General features: G+C 44.2%; 2 protein-coding genes across 2 annotated transcripts in view; one reads left to right on the top strand and one right to left on the bottom strand.

Annotated features, from left to right (window-relative positions):
- The window catches only part of LOC125892360 (macrophage mannose receptor 1-like), a 189,683-nt gene that overhangs the window by 128,624 nt on the left and 43,419 nt on the right, over window positions 1-17,640 (top strand). The window lies entirely within an intron of this gene.
- On the bottom strand, window positions 7,455-17,120 carry edem2 (ER degradation enhancer, mannosidase alpha-like 2). The gene is made up of 11 exons (XM_049580283.1): window positions 16,909-17,120; window positions 15,135-15,245; window positions 14,466-14,505; window positions 14,190-14,295; window positions 13,955-14,080; window positions 12,625-12,836; window positions 10,471-10,612; window positions 10,237-10,361; window positions 10,006-10,150; window positions 9,643-9,764; window positions 7,455-9,070 (listed from the first exon to the last, which is right to left on the bottom strand). The coding sequence occupies exons 1-11, from the start codon at window positions 16,998-17,000 to the stop codon at window positions 8,588-8,590; spliced, it is 1,704 nt and encodes a 567-aa protein (XP_049436240.1). The 5' UTR covers window positions 17,001-17,120; the 3' UTR covers window positions 7,455-8,587.

Here is a 17,640-nt window from a genome sequence, read left to right as displayed (position 1 = left end):
GTCTGGTTAGGTTTAGGCACAAAAACCACTTGGTTAGGGTCAGGAAAAGATCATGGTGTGTGTTAAAATGAAAAAGAAAGTGGCAAACACATAAGTCGTGAGCCTGCTCCGCCTCAAGCCTTTCCCAGCTGACCCAGAGCTGGTCGCGGCGCACCATCAAGGCAGAAATACGCCCGCCGGGAGCCGTTCAGCACCGCGGACAGTCTTGGGATGTCGGACCAATGACATAGACCCAACACGCTTTTTCTCTTTCTTTTTGAGAGTGAGATCTTCAGATTGATACCAGTCTCATGTCTGTGTATAAACTGTGGAGCTGGAGTCAGGACGTGGTTAGCTTAGCTTAGCTTAGCATAAAGACTGGAAGCAGGGGGAAACTGCTAGCCTGGCTCTGTCCAAAGCACAAAAATGCACCTAAAAAAAAGATTCAAGCACCTGCAGCTGTAACACAGCTCACAGGAGGGCAGGTCTGCAGCAGGTGTCACAAACACATGGTTCAAATTTACCCTTGAACACATCTAAAGGAATTTAGACGTCCCTTTAATTGGAGATAAAAACTCAGAGAGTTGAAGCAGAGCTGCAGTAAATCCCCTCTGACTGACTTCACTCCTGCAGGAAACAGAGCAGCTGAGGCAGATTGCATCACCACATGTTCCTCTTACTGTTATTATAGCTCAGAGTGGAGAGCAGAGAGCTAACAGGCGGGACTGCAGGCTTTGTTTAAATAACACTTTGCAAAAATAAATGTTTGCAAAGTGTTTTACAGAGCCCCAAAAACTGAATCACAGAAGAATTATTAACAAAAATTAAAATTAACTTTAGACAAAGGTGAAAAGGAAGAACACGAACTGTGCCTGTTTGTGCAGCAAATTGCAAGTGTGAAGACGGAAAATCTTGATTCCTTGCTATGGAATATTGTACAGAGGTTGCAGTTTGAATTAAAGCACTGAAAGCAGTTAAAGTGTCAGCTTAGGTTGATGCAGTGAGTCTGAGTTGTCAGGTTGTTTGCTGTAAATAGTTAAACTAAGCCTGTCAACATTACAGATCAGAAGCACAGAGAGTTGTTGACTAGAGACGATACGCCGTCTCATGGTGGTCACTTCCTGTCGACGTTACAGATCAGAAGCACAGAGAGTTGTTGACTAGAGATGATACGCCGTCTCATGGTGGTCACTTCCTGTCAGCGTTACAGATCAGAAGCACAGAGAGTTGTTGACTAGAGATGATACGCCGTCTCATGGTGGTCACTTCCTGTCAGCGTTACAGATCAGAAGCACAGAGAGTTGTTGACTAGAGATGATACACCGTCTCATGGTGGTCACTTCCTGTCAACGTTACAGATCAGAAGCACAGAGAGTTGTTGACTAGAGATGATACACCGTCTCATGGTGGTCACTTCCTGTCAACGTTACAGATCAGAAGCACAGAGAGTTGTTGACTAGAGATGATACACCGTCTCATGGTGGTCAGGCGTGACATGCTTGACAGTTAACACAATAGTGTCGTCCCCTTGTGTGACATATGTGTCAGCAGTGCTTTATAAACGATAACAATGGCATTGACGTTTCAACAACAATTCATTTAACGTCCCCGTTATATGGTGGCTGATCTCGTCCTCTGCGTGGAGGTTAAGGAGCTCCTGAACCTCATTGTTTTCACAACTCGTGGACATTTTTGTCTGTTGTTCTTTTTCTTTGAGTTAGCTGCTAACTGCTACTTTTTAAATCTCTCACTGTGGGTCGCAGGCATTACACATCATCAAAATATTACACCCATGCCGCCCATGATCCCGCCCTGCTGGCTGTCCTGTTTATACAGATTTCTTTCTGGCGCTGTCACTACCTCTGCTGCCAGTGTAAAGGTGAGACACCTCTGTCCACGATTGTACCTTTTTCTTTAGTTTTTACTGAATATTTTAAGGCAAACTGTAATGGTTACCCAATGATTGGGTGAGAGGCAGGGTTCACCCTGGACAGGTCTCCAGACTATCACAGGGCTGACACATAGAGACAGACAACCATTCACACTCACATTCACACCTACGGACAATTTAGAGTCACCAATTAACCTGCATGTCTTTGGACTGTGGGAGGAAGCTGGAGCACCTGGAGGAAACCCACGCTGACACAGGGAGAACATACAAACTCCACACAGAAGGGCTCCCCCACGGGGGTTTGAAACAGAAACCCTCTTGCTGTGAGGTGACGGTGCTAACCACTGAACCACCGTACCGTTATATTAAAATATTATTAAACAGAAACCTTGAGGGAAATAAAAGGCCTCATAAAACATGTGGGTCTTCAGCTTAAATTTAAACATGTCTACAGAGGGGTAGCACTATTCCAAAGCTTCAGGGCAGTGACTGCGATGCACAATATCCCTTCCCCTTAGTCTCTATCTGGAGCCGGGAGCAACTGGTCTGAGGATCTGAGGGTACTTGACCAATAACCAGTGCAGGGACCCCAGTACAGGTGTGGTGAGGTCTGTTTTCCGTGTATCGGTTAGAAGTCTATCAGCAGTGTTTCGTACCAACTGCAAGCGAGATAAGGAGGACTGGCTTACAGAGCATTACAGTGATCCAAACCAGAGGAGATCAGGGCATTCATGACTTTCTTCAGGTCATTAAACAAAGGATCAGTTTAAATTTGGCAATATTTCTGCGCTGGAAAAAGCAACCTTTCACAACAGTGTAAAGAGTAAAGTGACGTTAGAATATAATAAAACAGGTTAGCATGATAGTGGAGTGGAGAAGAGTGGAGCGGAGAGAAAGGAGGTCGAGGTATCTAATCTGTTTTAAAGACTTGTTTGGACTGAACTCAAGTATACACTCACAGCAGTTAGTCATGATGCAGTCATCAATACAGACAGATCCAGAGACACACCCTGAGAGGAGGAGGAGGAGGTGGAGGAGGGGGAGCTGAAGGAAAGGAGGTGAAATGAGCCGATACAGCCAATGAAGGAAGGAATAAGGGATGGAGTTTTGGGATGAAGGGAAAGTGAAAGGGGGCTCGATGGAGGGTAGAAGGAGAGGTATGGAGGTAAAGAAAGGGAGTAAGAGCCAAAGGCATGCAGGGAATTGAATTATGGAGTTTGGTATTGAGGGAGGGTAGAGAGGCAAAAGGAACAGAGGGATGGAGGGAAAGTATAAATGTGAAATAGAAAGGATACAAGGAGGAAGAGGGGAAAGGAGGAGGAAAGGGCATAAGGAAGGAAGGAGGAAGAAGACATTGTAAAAAGGTAGGACTGAAAGAAAAGAAGGGCATGAAAAGAATGTGAAAGAGAGGAAAAAACACAAACATTTTTAAGAGACAAAAGAGAATTGAGGGGAGGAGGAGTGATGGAGGAGCAATGAAAAGGTCAAATAAAAGAGACGAACCCCACCCAGAGAGAGAGGGGTGGGTGAAGAGGGGGAAGGATGGAGGGAATAAGAGGAGAGGGGAGCAGGAGAGAGGAGAAAAGATGAGGTAGATGAGAAGGGAGAGAGGGAGGGGAGAGGAGGAGAGAGGGAGTCCCACCCTGAATGACGGAGGAGGGGATTTCTGCTGAAGCTAAATGACAAACAGAACCAGAGTCAGAACTGAACCCACACTGTGAGAACACTTCACCACAAGTTCAAGTCCTGAAGGCAAAAACCTCACAAAGTAAAAGTCGGTATGTCTCAATAAAATGTTTCAATGTCTGTTTCTGGATTAATATTCCTGCTGCATTTATGTTTTATTTTACTGCTGTAGATGTTTCAGGTTGAGATCATTTTAACTCCTTTTATATAGACCCTTTAAGGGCCGACGTCACGATGACATCATGTTGTGACCTGGAGGTGCAGCTGCCCCTCCCCCACAGGGCTGTAGGCTCCATAGGAGTGTTAAAATGTGTTTGTCTTGTTGTGTTATTGGGAGCCAGAATAGAAGGAGTCATGGCTCAAAACCAGCCGCCACTGCCCGTCAACAAAAACAAAGACAACTATGGTTAAATGTGATAAGACCAAAGGACTGGACGGAGGCCATCATCAAAAATGCTCACATGTGCAGCGCACACTTCATATCAGGTTAGGGAAAAAGTATTTCCTGTTGTAGGGATGAATAAGGTTATGTGTATTAAGGGTTATCATGTCCACCTCATCAGAAACTGGGGAGGGATTAAGAGGAAGATTGGATTTCTCTGCAACGCTAACTTTTTAGCACATTAGCTAACATTAGCTTCCATAGCAAAACAAACAAGTGTGGTCCTCCTTTGTAAGATTGGCTTCCTGTGACATCATCCATCCACTGAGTGAGAGCATACGGGTCGGCCAGTCTGGTCCCGTTGGTCAGTGTTTACTTATTCAAGTAACACTGGCGGTCCCGGAGAGTGAGTGACCTGACATGGTGCGTTGGTAAATTCAGTCTGACGCTCTACACTAAAATGAGAGCCCTGTTGGTGGAAGAAACGCAGCGTTATATTTCTACATGAATGAACCAACGGTTAAGTTAATCACACATTCACTCCGCTCGGCGCTCTGCTGCTCCGTCTCCACAGACAGAGTGTCCAGAGTGTGCTCTGCCACTCTGAGAGTGCGCTGCTCTGGATAACCCAACGCTACATTCAGACAGCACTCCAAATTTATCAACGCTCCAGTTTGTGTCAGAGTGCGCTCCCACACTCACAATGAGAGTTTCTGAACGCAACTCTCACATCATCTTCCTCCATCATCTAAAGCAAGACAACACAACTTGTTAGCTAGCGCTAGCTAATGTCTGTGGAGAACTGTTTTGCCTCCAGGTAAGCCCCGCCCACCACAACTGTCCACATAGCATTTTCAGTGCTGGCATCTTTTTGTCAGTTGTTCTCAATGAGGAGCGGCAGCATGCAGGCGGCTGAAGAAAAAGTGCAGCGCCCAGCGTTTTTCTGAGCGCTCCACCTTTTCTGTGCGGCCACTCCGAGAGCTTTTCCAAAGGTGACGTTACTGCTGCTTCTTTAGCCAGGCTACTAGCTAACCCAGTGGTTCCCAACTGGTCCCGCCGTTGAGTCCAGATTTCTCCTCAGTCATTAGTTCAAGGTCCGCAAGTTAAACACATTCAGGGTCATATGTGTTCGGCCATGTTGTTGAGCTGGTTTTCTGTCTCTGTCAAGTAGCTGTCCATCAGTCACTCTCTCTACGGCAGGAAACAGCACTTCAGAATAAAATTCTGTGCCAAAAATATCATTGAACTTCAAAATAAAGTGTTTTTAACAAACTTGAAACGTTCGCGTGTCACTTTCAGTCCAATCAGAAAGGACCCTCGAGCCACTTTTGGGCCATGACTCACCGGTTGGGAACCACTGGACTGACTGTCACAATAAAAACAGATAAGCTCATCTTTTGGTAGCAGCCGGCGCACACTGGATGTTGCTGGTGAGTGCTGTGCTTTTATCACAGTTAGCTCTGTAAGTTTGAAGTTACCTGTATCAGCCCTCTGCAGAGTTTCTAGCTTCCTGGTTTACTTTCATGGTATGCAGCTCACTAAACAAGCACAGTAGTGTTTCTCCTGTTGGCCCCGCCCACCAGTTCCCACTGGGCTTATAGACTTTACATTGTGATGACATCACGGATTTATACATCACTTTTCTCTGCCTGATAATTGCCCTTGTTTACAGTTGGCGGTGTCAACAGTTTGACAGGTCTATGTCTCTTTTATAATGGTGGTCTATGGGGAAATGCTTTCTGGACTGCAGGGGATTTTTTCACTGCAATGCTGTGAGTGGCCACTGGGAAAAATTGACTGCAAAGCTGAGCAGCAGAGAGTCCTTCATGGGCCCACTTTTGAAAACCTGCACCTGCCCATACCTGCAAAGCTCAGTACCAGAACCAGTCTGTTACCCTCATTATGTCTCGGTCAGAGCCGCATTCGTTAATAAGAGCCCTGTGACTGAAAACATCACTGCCCCAAAGGTGGTATTCTGGACAGCCCTAGTTTTGAATAGTTGTGCTGTCGTTAAACGTGGACCCCTGTGATTCCATTTTTCAAGAATTCTCTCTGTTTTTGGATTCTTCGTTCACAGTGGAGGCAAGAAACACATTTTCTTCATGAATTCAAGTTCAACACAGGGTGACTCATTAAAATACAAACAGTCATTTGGAGGATGAAGTATCCCTGCGAGTAGCCCTGCAGTACTTTAGTCATTGTACTTAATTAGTCGTAGCGTCTCTGTTGTTGTTTCTGAGGCTCACCCCTGAGTGACCTGACTCACTCGCCTTCACTCTAAACTGTGTGGTTGTAAATGGTCTGTAATTAACACCAGTGGTTCGGAGTCCTTTCAGCTTGTTTGGGAGCACAACAGCTGGAGAGATGGACGCAAGCCACGAGAAACCAAACACTCTAATTAATTATTACTTTATATTAATACTGCTTTTAAGGCTCTGATCGTCATCTCTCAGACTGTCAAACACAAAGAGCCTTTAATTATTAATGTGTCTGTTTCCTGTCTCCCTGCAGATGCTCCAGAGTGTTACAGACACAGAGGACACTTTAATCTCACAGGTGAGGAGCTCATTTTTCTTAAACCATTCGTTTCCTTATCATGTAGCTTTTAACTGGCAGTAGTCTCACAACAGCGGCTCCAAACTGGTCCAGATTTCTCCTTCATCATCAGTTCAAGGTCCACACAGTTTATTATATTCAGCGTCAAACTTGTGTTTGGTCGTCACTGCACTTCAAAATATTAAGTTTTCACCCTCGTGAGTCACTTGCGGTCGGTGACCCACCAGTTGGGAACCACTATATTACAAGTCACCTGAACGACATTAATTCTGGCTGCACATGTAGAGTGATTTAAGTGGGAGAATTAGTTTTGTTCTTCAGGTATTGATCTTTCGGTGAGAGGACACAGAAATATTTCGTCCTTCTCATGAAAAGTATGAATTTCAAAAAATTTTTTGCCATCTAACAAGACCCCCAAAACTGCCTATGGAGGTCCCTGCAGGATCCTGACCCCGGGTTGAGAACCACAGGGGCAGGGAGGTTAAAAAGAGGAGAAGTCGTGGCGTCATATCGTTGGGGTACGACACATGCACAGGGCTCAACAGCTGCTCAGAATGCATTTTACATGAAGAGTAAAGATATGGCTGAGAATTACACTTTATTTATATATATATGTGTATGTAATTATTAAAAAGATCTTTGATAAAAGACAATTAACAAATACTTTATATAAGTGTACCCAAAAGTTGCGTCAGGCCGAGCGCGCCCACAGAGAACCTGAGCGACACCATCCCTGTCAGAGACAGAGTCACAGCTTTGCACAGATGTAGCTGATGATGGATAAACACTTTGGTGCTGCTTAGAGTTGATATACTGGCCCCTCCTGGCAGCTCCAAACAATTACACAACTGCAGCTTCATGTACAGAACACACTGACATCATGATGGTGTTTTATTGAGACACACACAGGTCTGCATCTCAGTGTGTGTGTGTGTGTGTGTGTGTGTGTGTGTGGGGGGGGGGGGGGGGCGTCTTTTTAGCTTTCAACTGTTTTTCTAATTCAAATTCATATCTATATTTTATTATAAAATAATTTCATTTTCACAACTTCCTCTTTTCTTCAGTCTTCAGTATGAACTCAACAGCCACACACTGACCATAAACAAATATGACAAATCAAACAAACAATACAACATTTCTAATAAATAAAAATATATTTCACCTTCAGTTTAAATTAAAGCAACAGAGTGAAAATCACAGTTCTGGGTTCACTCGTCCTGAGTGCAACAACAAAAAACCAAAAGAACCTGGTATCCCTAAATTGGACTGAAACTGGTTTGGAAACTGAATCTTCAAAACTCCAGCTGATATGTTCAAGCATCCTGGTGGCGGACGATGAAATACGCCTGATTGTTTCAGTTCCTAACGCCCAGAACACGCCACCTGCGTGAGCAGCCCGTGATGCAACCTCACCAAAATGCTGCTGCTGGCACAGGAGCGATGTTCACACTGACAGTGTTGCTGCTGCAGAGCTGCCTGCTGCTGTAACGATGATATTTCCACAGTTAAAAGTCGTCACTTCAGTCAGTTATAGAGCCGTGCAGCCAAACTATCGTCAACAACGCGGTCCTGCAAATATTTCACAAAAAAGCCTTGTGTCAAGAAATGAAGGGATTCTGTCATAGAAACGCAGTATTTTATTTTGAAATGGAGACAGGAAGTGTTGAGTTAAAAGAAGTATTTATGTTTTCGTCTGTGACAGATATAAATACTGAAACTGTAATGAGGTGGTATAATGTCAATATGATCATCAAAAGATCTTTTTCACCGTCTATTTTTGCTGAAGCTGTTTGCATCACATGGGAAAATAGGCAAGACTCTTATTCTCTAGATTTGCCGCAGCAGCCGCCACGCCACGCCACGCCACGCTACGCCACGCCACGCTACGCCACGCCACGCCACGCCACGCCACGCGGTGGCAGAAAAAAAAAAAAAAACTAGGTTCTGCGACGCACGCAGGCTGCTCACTCAGGCTGTGTGTTCTGGGCGTTCTGTGTTATAAAAACATGTTTTCTAAATGACAACAAAAAACAACAGTTTCAGTGACTGAATGATGACATCAAGTATTACAGGTCATGTGACTCAGGCGGGCGTCAGGTGTTGTCAGTGAAAACTTGTCCCAGGATGGAGAGTCGGGCGCTGAACGGCTGGACGGGGCAGGACAGCAGGGGGGGCGTCCTCTTCTCACCTGGTTTTAGAGCGATGCTGTCTGATTGGCTGAGGGGAGGGCCTTCTGTCTGTTTGTCAGGCGGCTTTGATTGGCTGCTGGACTTCTCCGTGGGCTGTGATAGGCTGAGCAGGATGTCCCGGAGCTCCTGGCGGTCCTGGGCATGGCGGCTGCAGCAGTAGAGCGCCGCGGGGTCGAGAGGGTGAGCCTCCGTGTTGAAGATGAACCCCCCCGCCCCTAAAACACACTGCCCCCCCTCGCCTCCTTCCTCCCAGGACCCATCCCCCTCCGCCCCCCCGCCGTGCAGGAAGTGGGTGGGGTCAAAGAGCAGGTAGAGGTACTTGATGGTTTCAGCCAGAAAGAAAGACTCCATCCTGTTGTCCAGCTGGTGATCTCGCAGGTCTTTAACCTGCAGGGAGATGACTGAATTTAAATATCTAAATTATTATCACTGCTGTTTCCTTTATTTCTTCTTTTGTTATAATTTTCATGTATTTTTTGTTTTGTTTCACATGAGTCATAATTTGATACTGAAGACTCTGAAAGGATTCTATGACAAACTGTGTATTTAAAAATGTATTTATGGAGCTTAAACAATAAATTAATTGGCTGATTGACAGAAAATTACTGACCAATGACGCACCAAATAACATCATTTTTTGGAGACACCTGGAAGCCGCCCACCTCAGCTGCACTTCCAAAAATTTCTTTACCTTTGTCTCTGTTAAACTCCAGTGTAGGAATCTGGGGGATATATTAACATATAGATCCAAACTGGGGGCCTGCTGACAGCCGTCTGCTGTGTTTAATATAATCTATGGATAAAAACACCATACCATCCCACTTCAAAAAATCTTAACTATCTCTTTAATACCAGCATGGTGTGTTGTAGATGAGTTCTTATTTAATGACCACAACAGCTTCAGACTAAGTTTGGTCTCTTTGCCTCTAAACAATGTTTCAGACTCAGACGGATCTTACGCTGGCGTATCCGCAGGGCGTCTTGGTGATCTTCTCGATGGACTCCAGAGCGTCGAGGCCCAGCTGGAGGTAGGTGTGGTCACCTGTCGCCCTGAACAGGTACATGGCGCTTTCTATCAACTCTGGAATACATGAACACACAAAGAAACACTGGTATTCACAGCCAGGGAGCGAGTTACTCGACGGTCAGCTGCTACAAACAGCACAGTCTTCCTGCCCTCCAAAATAAAAGCCGCAAGAGTTTGAAATGATTTATGTGACACCTTTTAATGACTCAACCAACTTTGTTCAGCCTGTAACATTCTGTCTTTGTGTGCTGAGGTGTTTCTGTGTGGTTGCTGGGTGAGAGGTCGGTGGACTGACCTGGTCTCAGTGGGTATCCCTCTCTCTTGTCCACAGTGTAACCCTGAGGGATGCTGTAAAACTCTGGCAGACCTCCAAACTGTCTCCACACTGAGTAATAGTTCTGGAAAGTTCTCACTGCGCTGTCCAGGTTCCCCAGGAGAGACTGAAACAAACACACACACACGGATGATGTTAGTGTGTATTTGGGATTGTTGGCAGCCTTCAGTGAGGTTTTGTGTGTTTCTGTACCTGCAGGCCGGGCCAGAACGCCTCCAGAGACTGGAAAACAGGCATGGAGACGGTTCCTTTATGCATCTGGACCCACAGGTACCAGTCGTCAAATCGGGTGTAGTTCTGAATGGCTCGATCGTACTCTGAGGATTCAGATTGATGTAAATTAACATTCATTTTATGCACTCATCATCGCAGCTGGACAGGGTTTGATATTCGCTCTCTGTTATCAGTGTGCAGGCAGAGCGTTACCGCGGAACATGTTGAGCAGCTCCTCGTCCTGCAGCATGATGGCTCCTTTCACCAGATACTCAAAGTAGGAGTCGACCCCAGCTCCGATGCCGGCGTCCTGAGCCACCCACTTCTTAGACAAGATGTCAATGTGGTTACCCACCTGGACAGACAGACAGAGGAGGACAGGAGGACAGACATTAGAGAGATGCAGGTCACTGAATGTTTTTTGGACCATTTCTGCATTTTCTCTTGTTTTAGAGCCACTTCCTCATTCCAGAAAACTCAGATCTATATTCCTTATTATGTCTTAACATCCTTTTACTTTATACTCTGTTGATCCTTGTAGGACACTTTAATGTTACAGCAGCTCGGAGTTTAAAAGGCAATATATATATATATACAATATTATATACAATATCTTAGATGTTCAGTGTGTAAGATTTCAGGGAATTTAGTGGCAGTGAAGATTACAGATTGTAACCAGCTGAAACTTCTCCTGGTAAGAATTCCGTCAGTGTTCATCGTTCAGGACGTTTTAACCGGGAGCTGAATTATCCTCAGAGGCATTTTCTTCTCTAAAACAAACAAAGCAGCTGATTTAAACCAGGAGAAACACTGAATAAATCAGTTTCATTTTACAAATCATTGTTTCTTTTATGCTGTTTGGCACGCTGCAGAATTATCCTCAGAGCTCTCCTCTTCTCAGACCAGCTGATTTTAAAACACTAAGTAAAATAGTTTTTCTGACACTGCTCGTCGTGGAGGTGCTTCTAACCACAATGGCTGACATGAAAGCGCTAATGTCCCTATCTGGAGTCAGTGTTTGGTTTGTCTGTTCTGGGTTACTGTACAAACATGGCGGTGTAACGTGGCAAGCTCTGTAGACGAGGACCTGCTCCCTGTGGAGATATAAACAGCTAATAATGAAAACACAACAGTTCTTTGGCTGCAAAGCGCGACAATTTTCTATGGCACGCTGCCTGCTTGCTTTCGGCGTCTGTTCACACTGGACACGGCGCAGCGGCGAGCGCTCTGGCCAGCTGGCAATCTGCAGTAAAAGTTTTAGGGTCTGGCCTTGTTTCTCTGTGAGCCACGAGTGAATCTGACAAGAAAACACACTGATAATCTACTTTAAACAGTATGAAGGATATATTAGATATGATATCAATGATTTGACCTTGATAAATGATATGCATCCCATAATTCCACATATTTGTCAGTTGTGTCTAAACACAGAGACGAGCAGAGTGGGAGCTCTACGTGTGACTGAAACAGAGCAGAGAGCAGAACCTCTCGCTGACCAGCAGCTGCGCCACAATTAACAAATCACAGCACTTCCACGTTTTAAAAATGCCTGTTTTACTACCCAAATACAAATTCTACTCCAATGAATTACACAGCTGCTTACTAGTGAAATTTGAGACATAATTTTGGTTATTTCATCTATAAACTGTCTCTGGTCTGAAAAAAAACAGACCTTAGACTGCAGTGATTGACCAGTTAGAAGATTAATGATAGATACTGGATGTATTTAATATGTACACTCAAACAAATAACAGCATGTGATGGATCCTGTAAGATCCTGCAGACTGACGGTCTGCTGTTCACAAAGGGTAGAGACAGCTGATTTTATACCTACCATAATAATAATAATAATAATAATAATAATAATAATAATGAGAGTGATAATAAAAATAATAATGATAATAATAATAAAATGATAATGATAATGGCAATATAATTATAATAATCAAATGCAATATATACCCTATAAGCAATTCTCTAAATAAACCTGAACACACCTGAACGTTTTCTGGGTTCCTTTTGTTCTATTCATGTCTGTATCCGTCTGTTATTTATGATCACTAGTGCAAACACGTCATTCCTCTATAGGACGTAATGCGCTGTAGGAGCGAGTGACACTGAACCAAGATGGCCACCGTGTAGACGTATCGCTCCAATCGGCAGCAGCAGTCAACGCGGCGTCTATGTGTCTATGGGCGTTACGACCTGTAAACCAGAAGTTTTGTTTACCAATGGCATTTATCTGCTTCCCGTACTGCTGAAATGTGAACACTGTAAACTAAAAGGCTGTGTGTGTGTGAAGAAGAGGAAAAACAGGTGTTTCCATGGTTACTGAGATACAAGCAGACAGACAGGTGGACTAGTTACCAGTCCAATGTCAGATCTGGTTTTCCACAGGGCTCTCAGGGCCTGGCGAGCTACGTTCTCAAACGTTGCGTCTCCTGTTAGTCTACTCAGCGTGGCAAACTCCAGGATGAAGGTTCCCACGCCGGCGGTGCACGTGACGGGTGTTTCGGTGGGACTCACGCCGTTCAGCAGGTTCACAGTACCGTATGGCATGCCGGTGGGAGTCTGGAACGCTGAAATCATATTTACAACAGAGATTTAAGGTGTAATCCTGACTGGTGCCCATTGTTCTGACTTTGTTAATAGTGTTACACCTGCCCCAACAGTCCTACGCTGTAAACACAGCCAGCATGGTGAGGTCACGTGTGTCTGTGTAGCAGCCTGAATGAATACTCCATGAGGTATCTGATGACATGGTTTCATCAATGTTATCATAGCTTTTTGGTACACAGCAGCTACCGTAGTTGCAATACATGTTTGAAACAGTGAGGCGCTAGAGTGCGCTATGTGTTTGAATGCAATATATGATTTCAACGTTAGACGGGAGAAATTCCTACACACTGTGGCTTCAAGTTCATAGTGGCGTCTTCAAATTGTATTTCCTGTCCGACTAACAGTTCAAAAGCCAAACATATTTAGTTTACTGAGATGAGAAAAAAACATGTAATTCTCACTTTAGAAAATCAAATGTTTGGCATTTGCACATGATAAATAATACAAATAAATAATAATTATTCTTTTAGAATAGTTGCTGATTAATTTTATAACCAAGTGATTAATCAGCCCATCTTGGTTGTTGATGATTATTAGCTGAATAAATGTAAACACGACTTGAGTTTTTAGATGTTAACCTGACTGTTGTTGTGAATCAGTGAAATGAATTTCTTCACACCCACTTTGTACAGTATTTATTTACATTTGTGCACACTGAAGGAATCGAGACTTCCCCTCTCGACCGACTGCTAATGATGCTTCTGTTCCAAATGAATGTGGGATTAATATAAAGATCTGATCAAACTGTATCTCAGCGAAAGAGACTTCTTTTTAAATGTACATGTTTTGTTTCCTGCTGTCAAACTGTGACTGCAACAGACGTTGTGTCTCAGTGAGCGCGCACACACACACACGCACACGCACATACGCGCACGCACGCACGCACGCACGCACACACACACACACACACACACACAGCCCCCTGCCTGACTGCAGAGTAGTTTGCATTTAGTTTGGTTTGGTAGCACATAGGCAGATTAAACTGTACGTCTGGACTGATAAAGTATAACTGTGTATTCTGTGTGTATTTGTGTACTATGTGTGTGTGTGTGCGTGTGTGTGTGTGTGCGTGTGTTACCAGGTAGCAGTTTCCTGGCAGCGTCCTCAGCCATCCTCAGCAGCGGCCCTGAACAGGGCCAACCAGGCTCCAGCTCCATCCCTGCTCTACCTGCCAACAGGTGAGCCGACAGCAGACCGCCCACCACTACACACACACACACACACACACACACACACACACACACAGGGCAGTTAGATAATTGAACACAATCAGGAGAGCTCTCTGAGACACCTCCTCAGCTCCTCCTCCATACCTCTGATGTTGGTTTCAAACACCGAGGCGTTGACGTCGATGTCAAAGTCCACCGTGTCCTGGAGGAGCGACGCCACGCGCTGAAACTCTGTATGATTTCCCAAAACCTTCAGAGATACACATTGAAATTACACTGAATGCAGCAGGACTCGTCAGCATCCACAGGACAATCACGTGATCAGAGATGTTTACAGTATCATAGCTCCGCTGGAATAATTCCTAAATTGCAAATTTTATTCGTGTTTTGACATTTTCTAAAATTATTCTCAGGTCTTACCAGCAGAGTGTCGAGAGCGTCAATCAGAGTGAGCGAGAAACTGTTGAGAAAGATGGAGATGGTTTATTATCGGTCGAGGTATAGAAACTGCACAACAGATGAAAAGATGCCGATGTTACAAAAAAATCGGAAGTTACAGCAAAGGAACGAACTGTCGAAAAAAACCATGAATTGTTTCTTTAAAAAACTTTAACAAAAAATTTTTCTTATAAAATTTTGCCAAATTTTCAAGCTGTAAAAACAGAAATGATGATTGGATTTTCAAATTTGCGACGGTGCTTGGGCACACAGTGTGCCATGAAATGCTTCCATCAGAAATTAAATAAAAAAAACTAAACAAATCAGAGCTCAAAATATTGATACTTCATTAAAATCACTTTAATTTCCATCACATTAAAATTTGGCAAAAAATTAAACTGTTTGCACGACAAGAATGCAAAGCTGAGGCTTTTTTCAGCTCCAGGATTTCATCTTCATCTTTTAACTTTCAAACATCAAAGGGTCAGTTTTAAATATCTAATGACTCATTGATGGAGGAGGGAGGGTCGTGGGTTTTCCTCCAGTCACTCAGGGAGGCTCAAACACCAGCGACCCTCCTCCTCTGATAAGTAAGGAACAGTCCTTTAATTTTTCAATGTGCTGCACCAAAACAAGATGATGTCACCTTACCTGCCCCAGGTGTCCTGTCCATCACAGGTGAGTGGGCGGAGCTCATCGTAGGGGAATGCGTTGTCAAGGTAACTGTTGTAGGCATGGTAGAACATAGATTTGATGCGCTGTCTGAAAGATGAAGCCAATTACAGAGAGGACAGAGGTTACTGAAATAAACCTACGATCATGTTTATTCCAACTCATTTACATTTGTCCAGATTTATTTTCCCTGTTGCCTGTGTTCTGGTATCAGTGTGTTGTCCTGTTGTGCTGTTTCTCACGGTGGAAATGTTGTCGCTTCAGGGAACAGATGTGCCTTTATTGTATTTTATTTTATCGTAAAAAGGACTAATGAATAAAAAATAAAAGGACTTCTCACATCTGCCACGAGACAATTTACACTCAAAACTTTATGTGAGGTAAAACGTAGCTTGACTCAACGGTTCAGTGAGTGTGTGAGATTTAAGGAGAATTAGAGGTGTCATGTGGTGCGGACTGCAGATCACAACCAGCTGAAACTTCTCCTGGTTATACTTCCTTCAGTCATGGGTGCAGATCCCGGGGGGGACGGGGGGGACATGTCCCCCCCAAATTCTGAAAAACACAAATTGTCCCCCCCAGTTCTAAATAGCTTAAATGATTGAAATTGAACAAATGTATACAGTAGTCCTATATACTGGGAGAAAGGGAAGATGATGAGGGGAATTAAGAATCTGTGAGAGGCGAGAGATGAGAACGTGAGTGGACATAACATGCCTGAGACCCTGAAACTAGAAGTAGCATTAACTAACAGCGAAGCAGTGAAAAGGAGGGTGATGGCTGGCTCCATGTGCTACTGGCTGTTTAAGAGAAATAAACAGTGAAGGTAAGCATATGATTCTCTCTGTAGTGCTTTTTGAATGACTTGGTGATGGTGATGAGCCTCTATGAAATCATGAAATATGCTGGCAATTTCAAGCGCTCTGCGGGCATGATTTGCACGTGTGCAATTAAAAAAAATCAAAACTGATTGTGCCCCCCCCAGACTTGTCATCAGATCTGCACCCATGCCTTCAGTGTTCATTGCTCAGCAGCTGAATCATCCACAGAGGTCTCCTCCTCTCTCAAACAAACCAGGAGACTTCTGATTCTGATTTTCAGGTGATTATACACTTAAGAAACCATACTTATTATATTATATTCCATTTCTGCTGACGTATCTGCCTGAATTCGACACTGGAGCTTTTAATGACCAGTTTTCAGATAAAAGTCTTGAATGAACCACGTCATCTTTTCAGTAACTGTGCGAAACAGCCTCATTGAGCTAACCCTAGCTTATGTCTGTAGACACCTGTTTCGCCTCCAGCTAAGCCCCGCCCACCAAAAAAACCTCATAGCGTCTACGAGCAGTAACAGGGTCCGTACAGGTAGAGAGGCGAAGAGGTGATGACAGGTGTGTTCAGACAGACAGTGAGAAACAATGTGTTTCTGGACCAGTGCAGCGTGTCGACATGTTCTGACGGAAACACAAAACACAGGTATGAACCTGGATGTGAGCAGAATATGGGACCTTCAAAAACTCTGTGGGATCAGTTGCATCGTCACAAAGCTGAGAAGAGAACAGGCTGACAGTCTGACACCATGAGAGGCTAACGTCACATCCTGCACGTGACGCCTTCATACTTTACTTTAAATCCAGCCTGAGTGCAGCACCTGCAGCTCACAATCATCACTGTGTGCTGTCTGTACATTTACTGCAGTGAAGTATCTGATTACTCCTTCTCTTAGGTGTGTGTCGGTGTCTCTGTGTTACCTGACAGCAGCCATCTCCTCCTCCGTGAACTGACGCGCCGTCACATCGCTCAGCAGCCACACAAACAGCGTCACGCACACGGCAGCGCGCATGGAGGGGCACGAGGAGACCCGGGAGCGAGCCACAGGTGAACACAGATACAGAAAGTCCGATGAGACACAGCAGTGATGGAAACACACGAGCACAGGTAAGTTTCTGGTTGTGTTGTGTCAACTGTCAGGAAATGAACAATGTGCGCATGCGCCGTCCGGCGAGCTGACGAGCAGACGAACCTGGGCTGCGTTCAAGAACAATACGGTATTTTTAAGCAACGTTATCAGTGTATACTAAACCTGTAAAACTCCACCGAACAAACAGAGGGTAACGTTACCGTACGAGAATAAACAAACATTATGTGACAGCGGTTCGCTGCTGTTCTGGCGGTAAACAAGTCTTACCGACCTATTCTTTTTGCTTGTTTGACGGTTTGACAGAAATTAAAGAAGCTGCGTTCAACAACAAACCGTTCATAAACGTTTCGTTAGGCTCGTTAGAGACGAAGCGCCCCCTGCCTGGAAAGTGGACGAGATGATTATTGTTAATATCATTATTTATTTATTTATTTATTTATTTATTTTAACTTGTACTTAGAATGTACATAACAAAACAGGGACAGTTTCACAAAACTTTTTTTTGTGATCAAATTTTTATTTTATATTAAAGAAAGATATAGATAGGCATATGGACGTTACA

Source organism: Epinephelus fuscoguttatus, linkage group LG7 (genome assembly GCF_011397635.1).
Source record: "Epinephelus fuscoguttatus linkage group LG7, E.fuscoguttatus.final_Chr_v1".
In the NCBI taxonomy this organism is placed as follows: domain Eukaryota; kingdom Metazoa; phylum Chordata; class Actinopteri; order Perciformes; family Serranidae; genus Epinephelus; species Epinephelus fuscoguttatus.
This window is presented reverse-complemented; position numbering and strand designations above follow the sequence as displayed.

Excerpts from the sequence above, each read along its gene's own strand:
- edem2 (XM_049580283.1), bottom strand. The coding sequence starts at position 17,000 with ATGCGCGCTGCCGTGTGCGTGACGCTGTTTGTGTGGCTGCTGAGCGAT. Across the intron at positions 14,506-15,134 it reads GGACAGGACACCTGGGGCAG|TTTCTCGCTCACTCTGATTG; the intron begins GTAAGGTGACAT and ends CTTTCTCAACAG. Across the intron at positions 12,837-13,954 it reads TGCCAGGAAACTGCTACCTG|CGTTCCAGACTCCCACCGGC; the intron begins GTAACACACGCA and ends ATATGATTTCAG.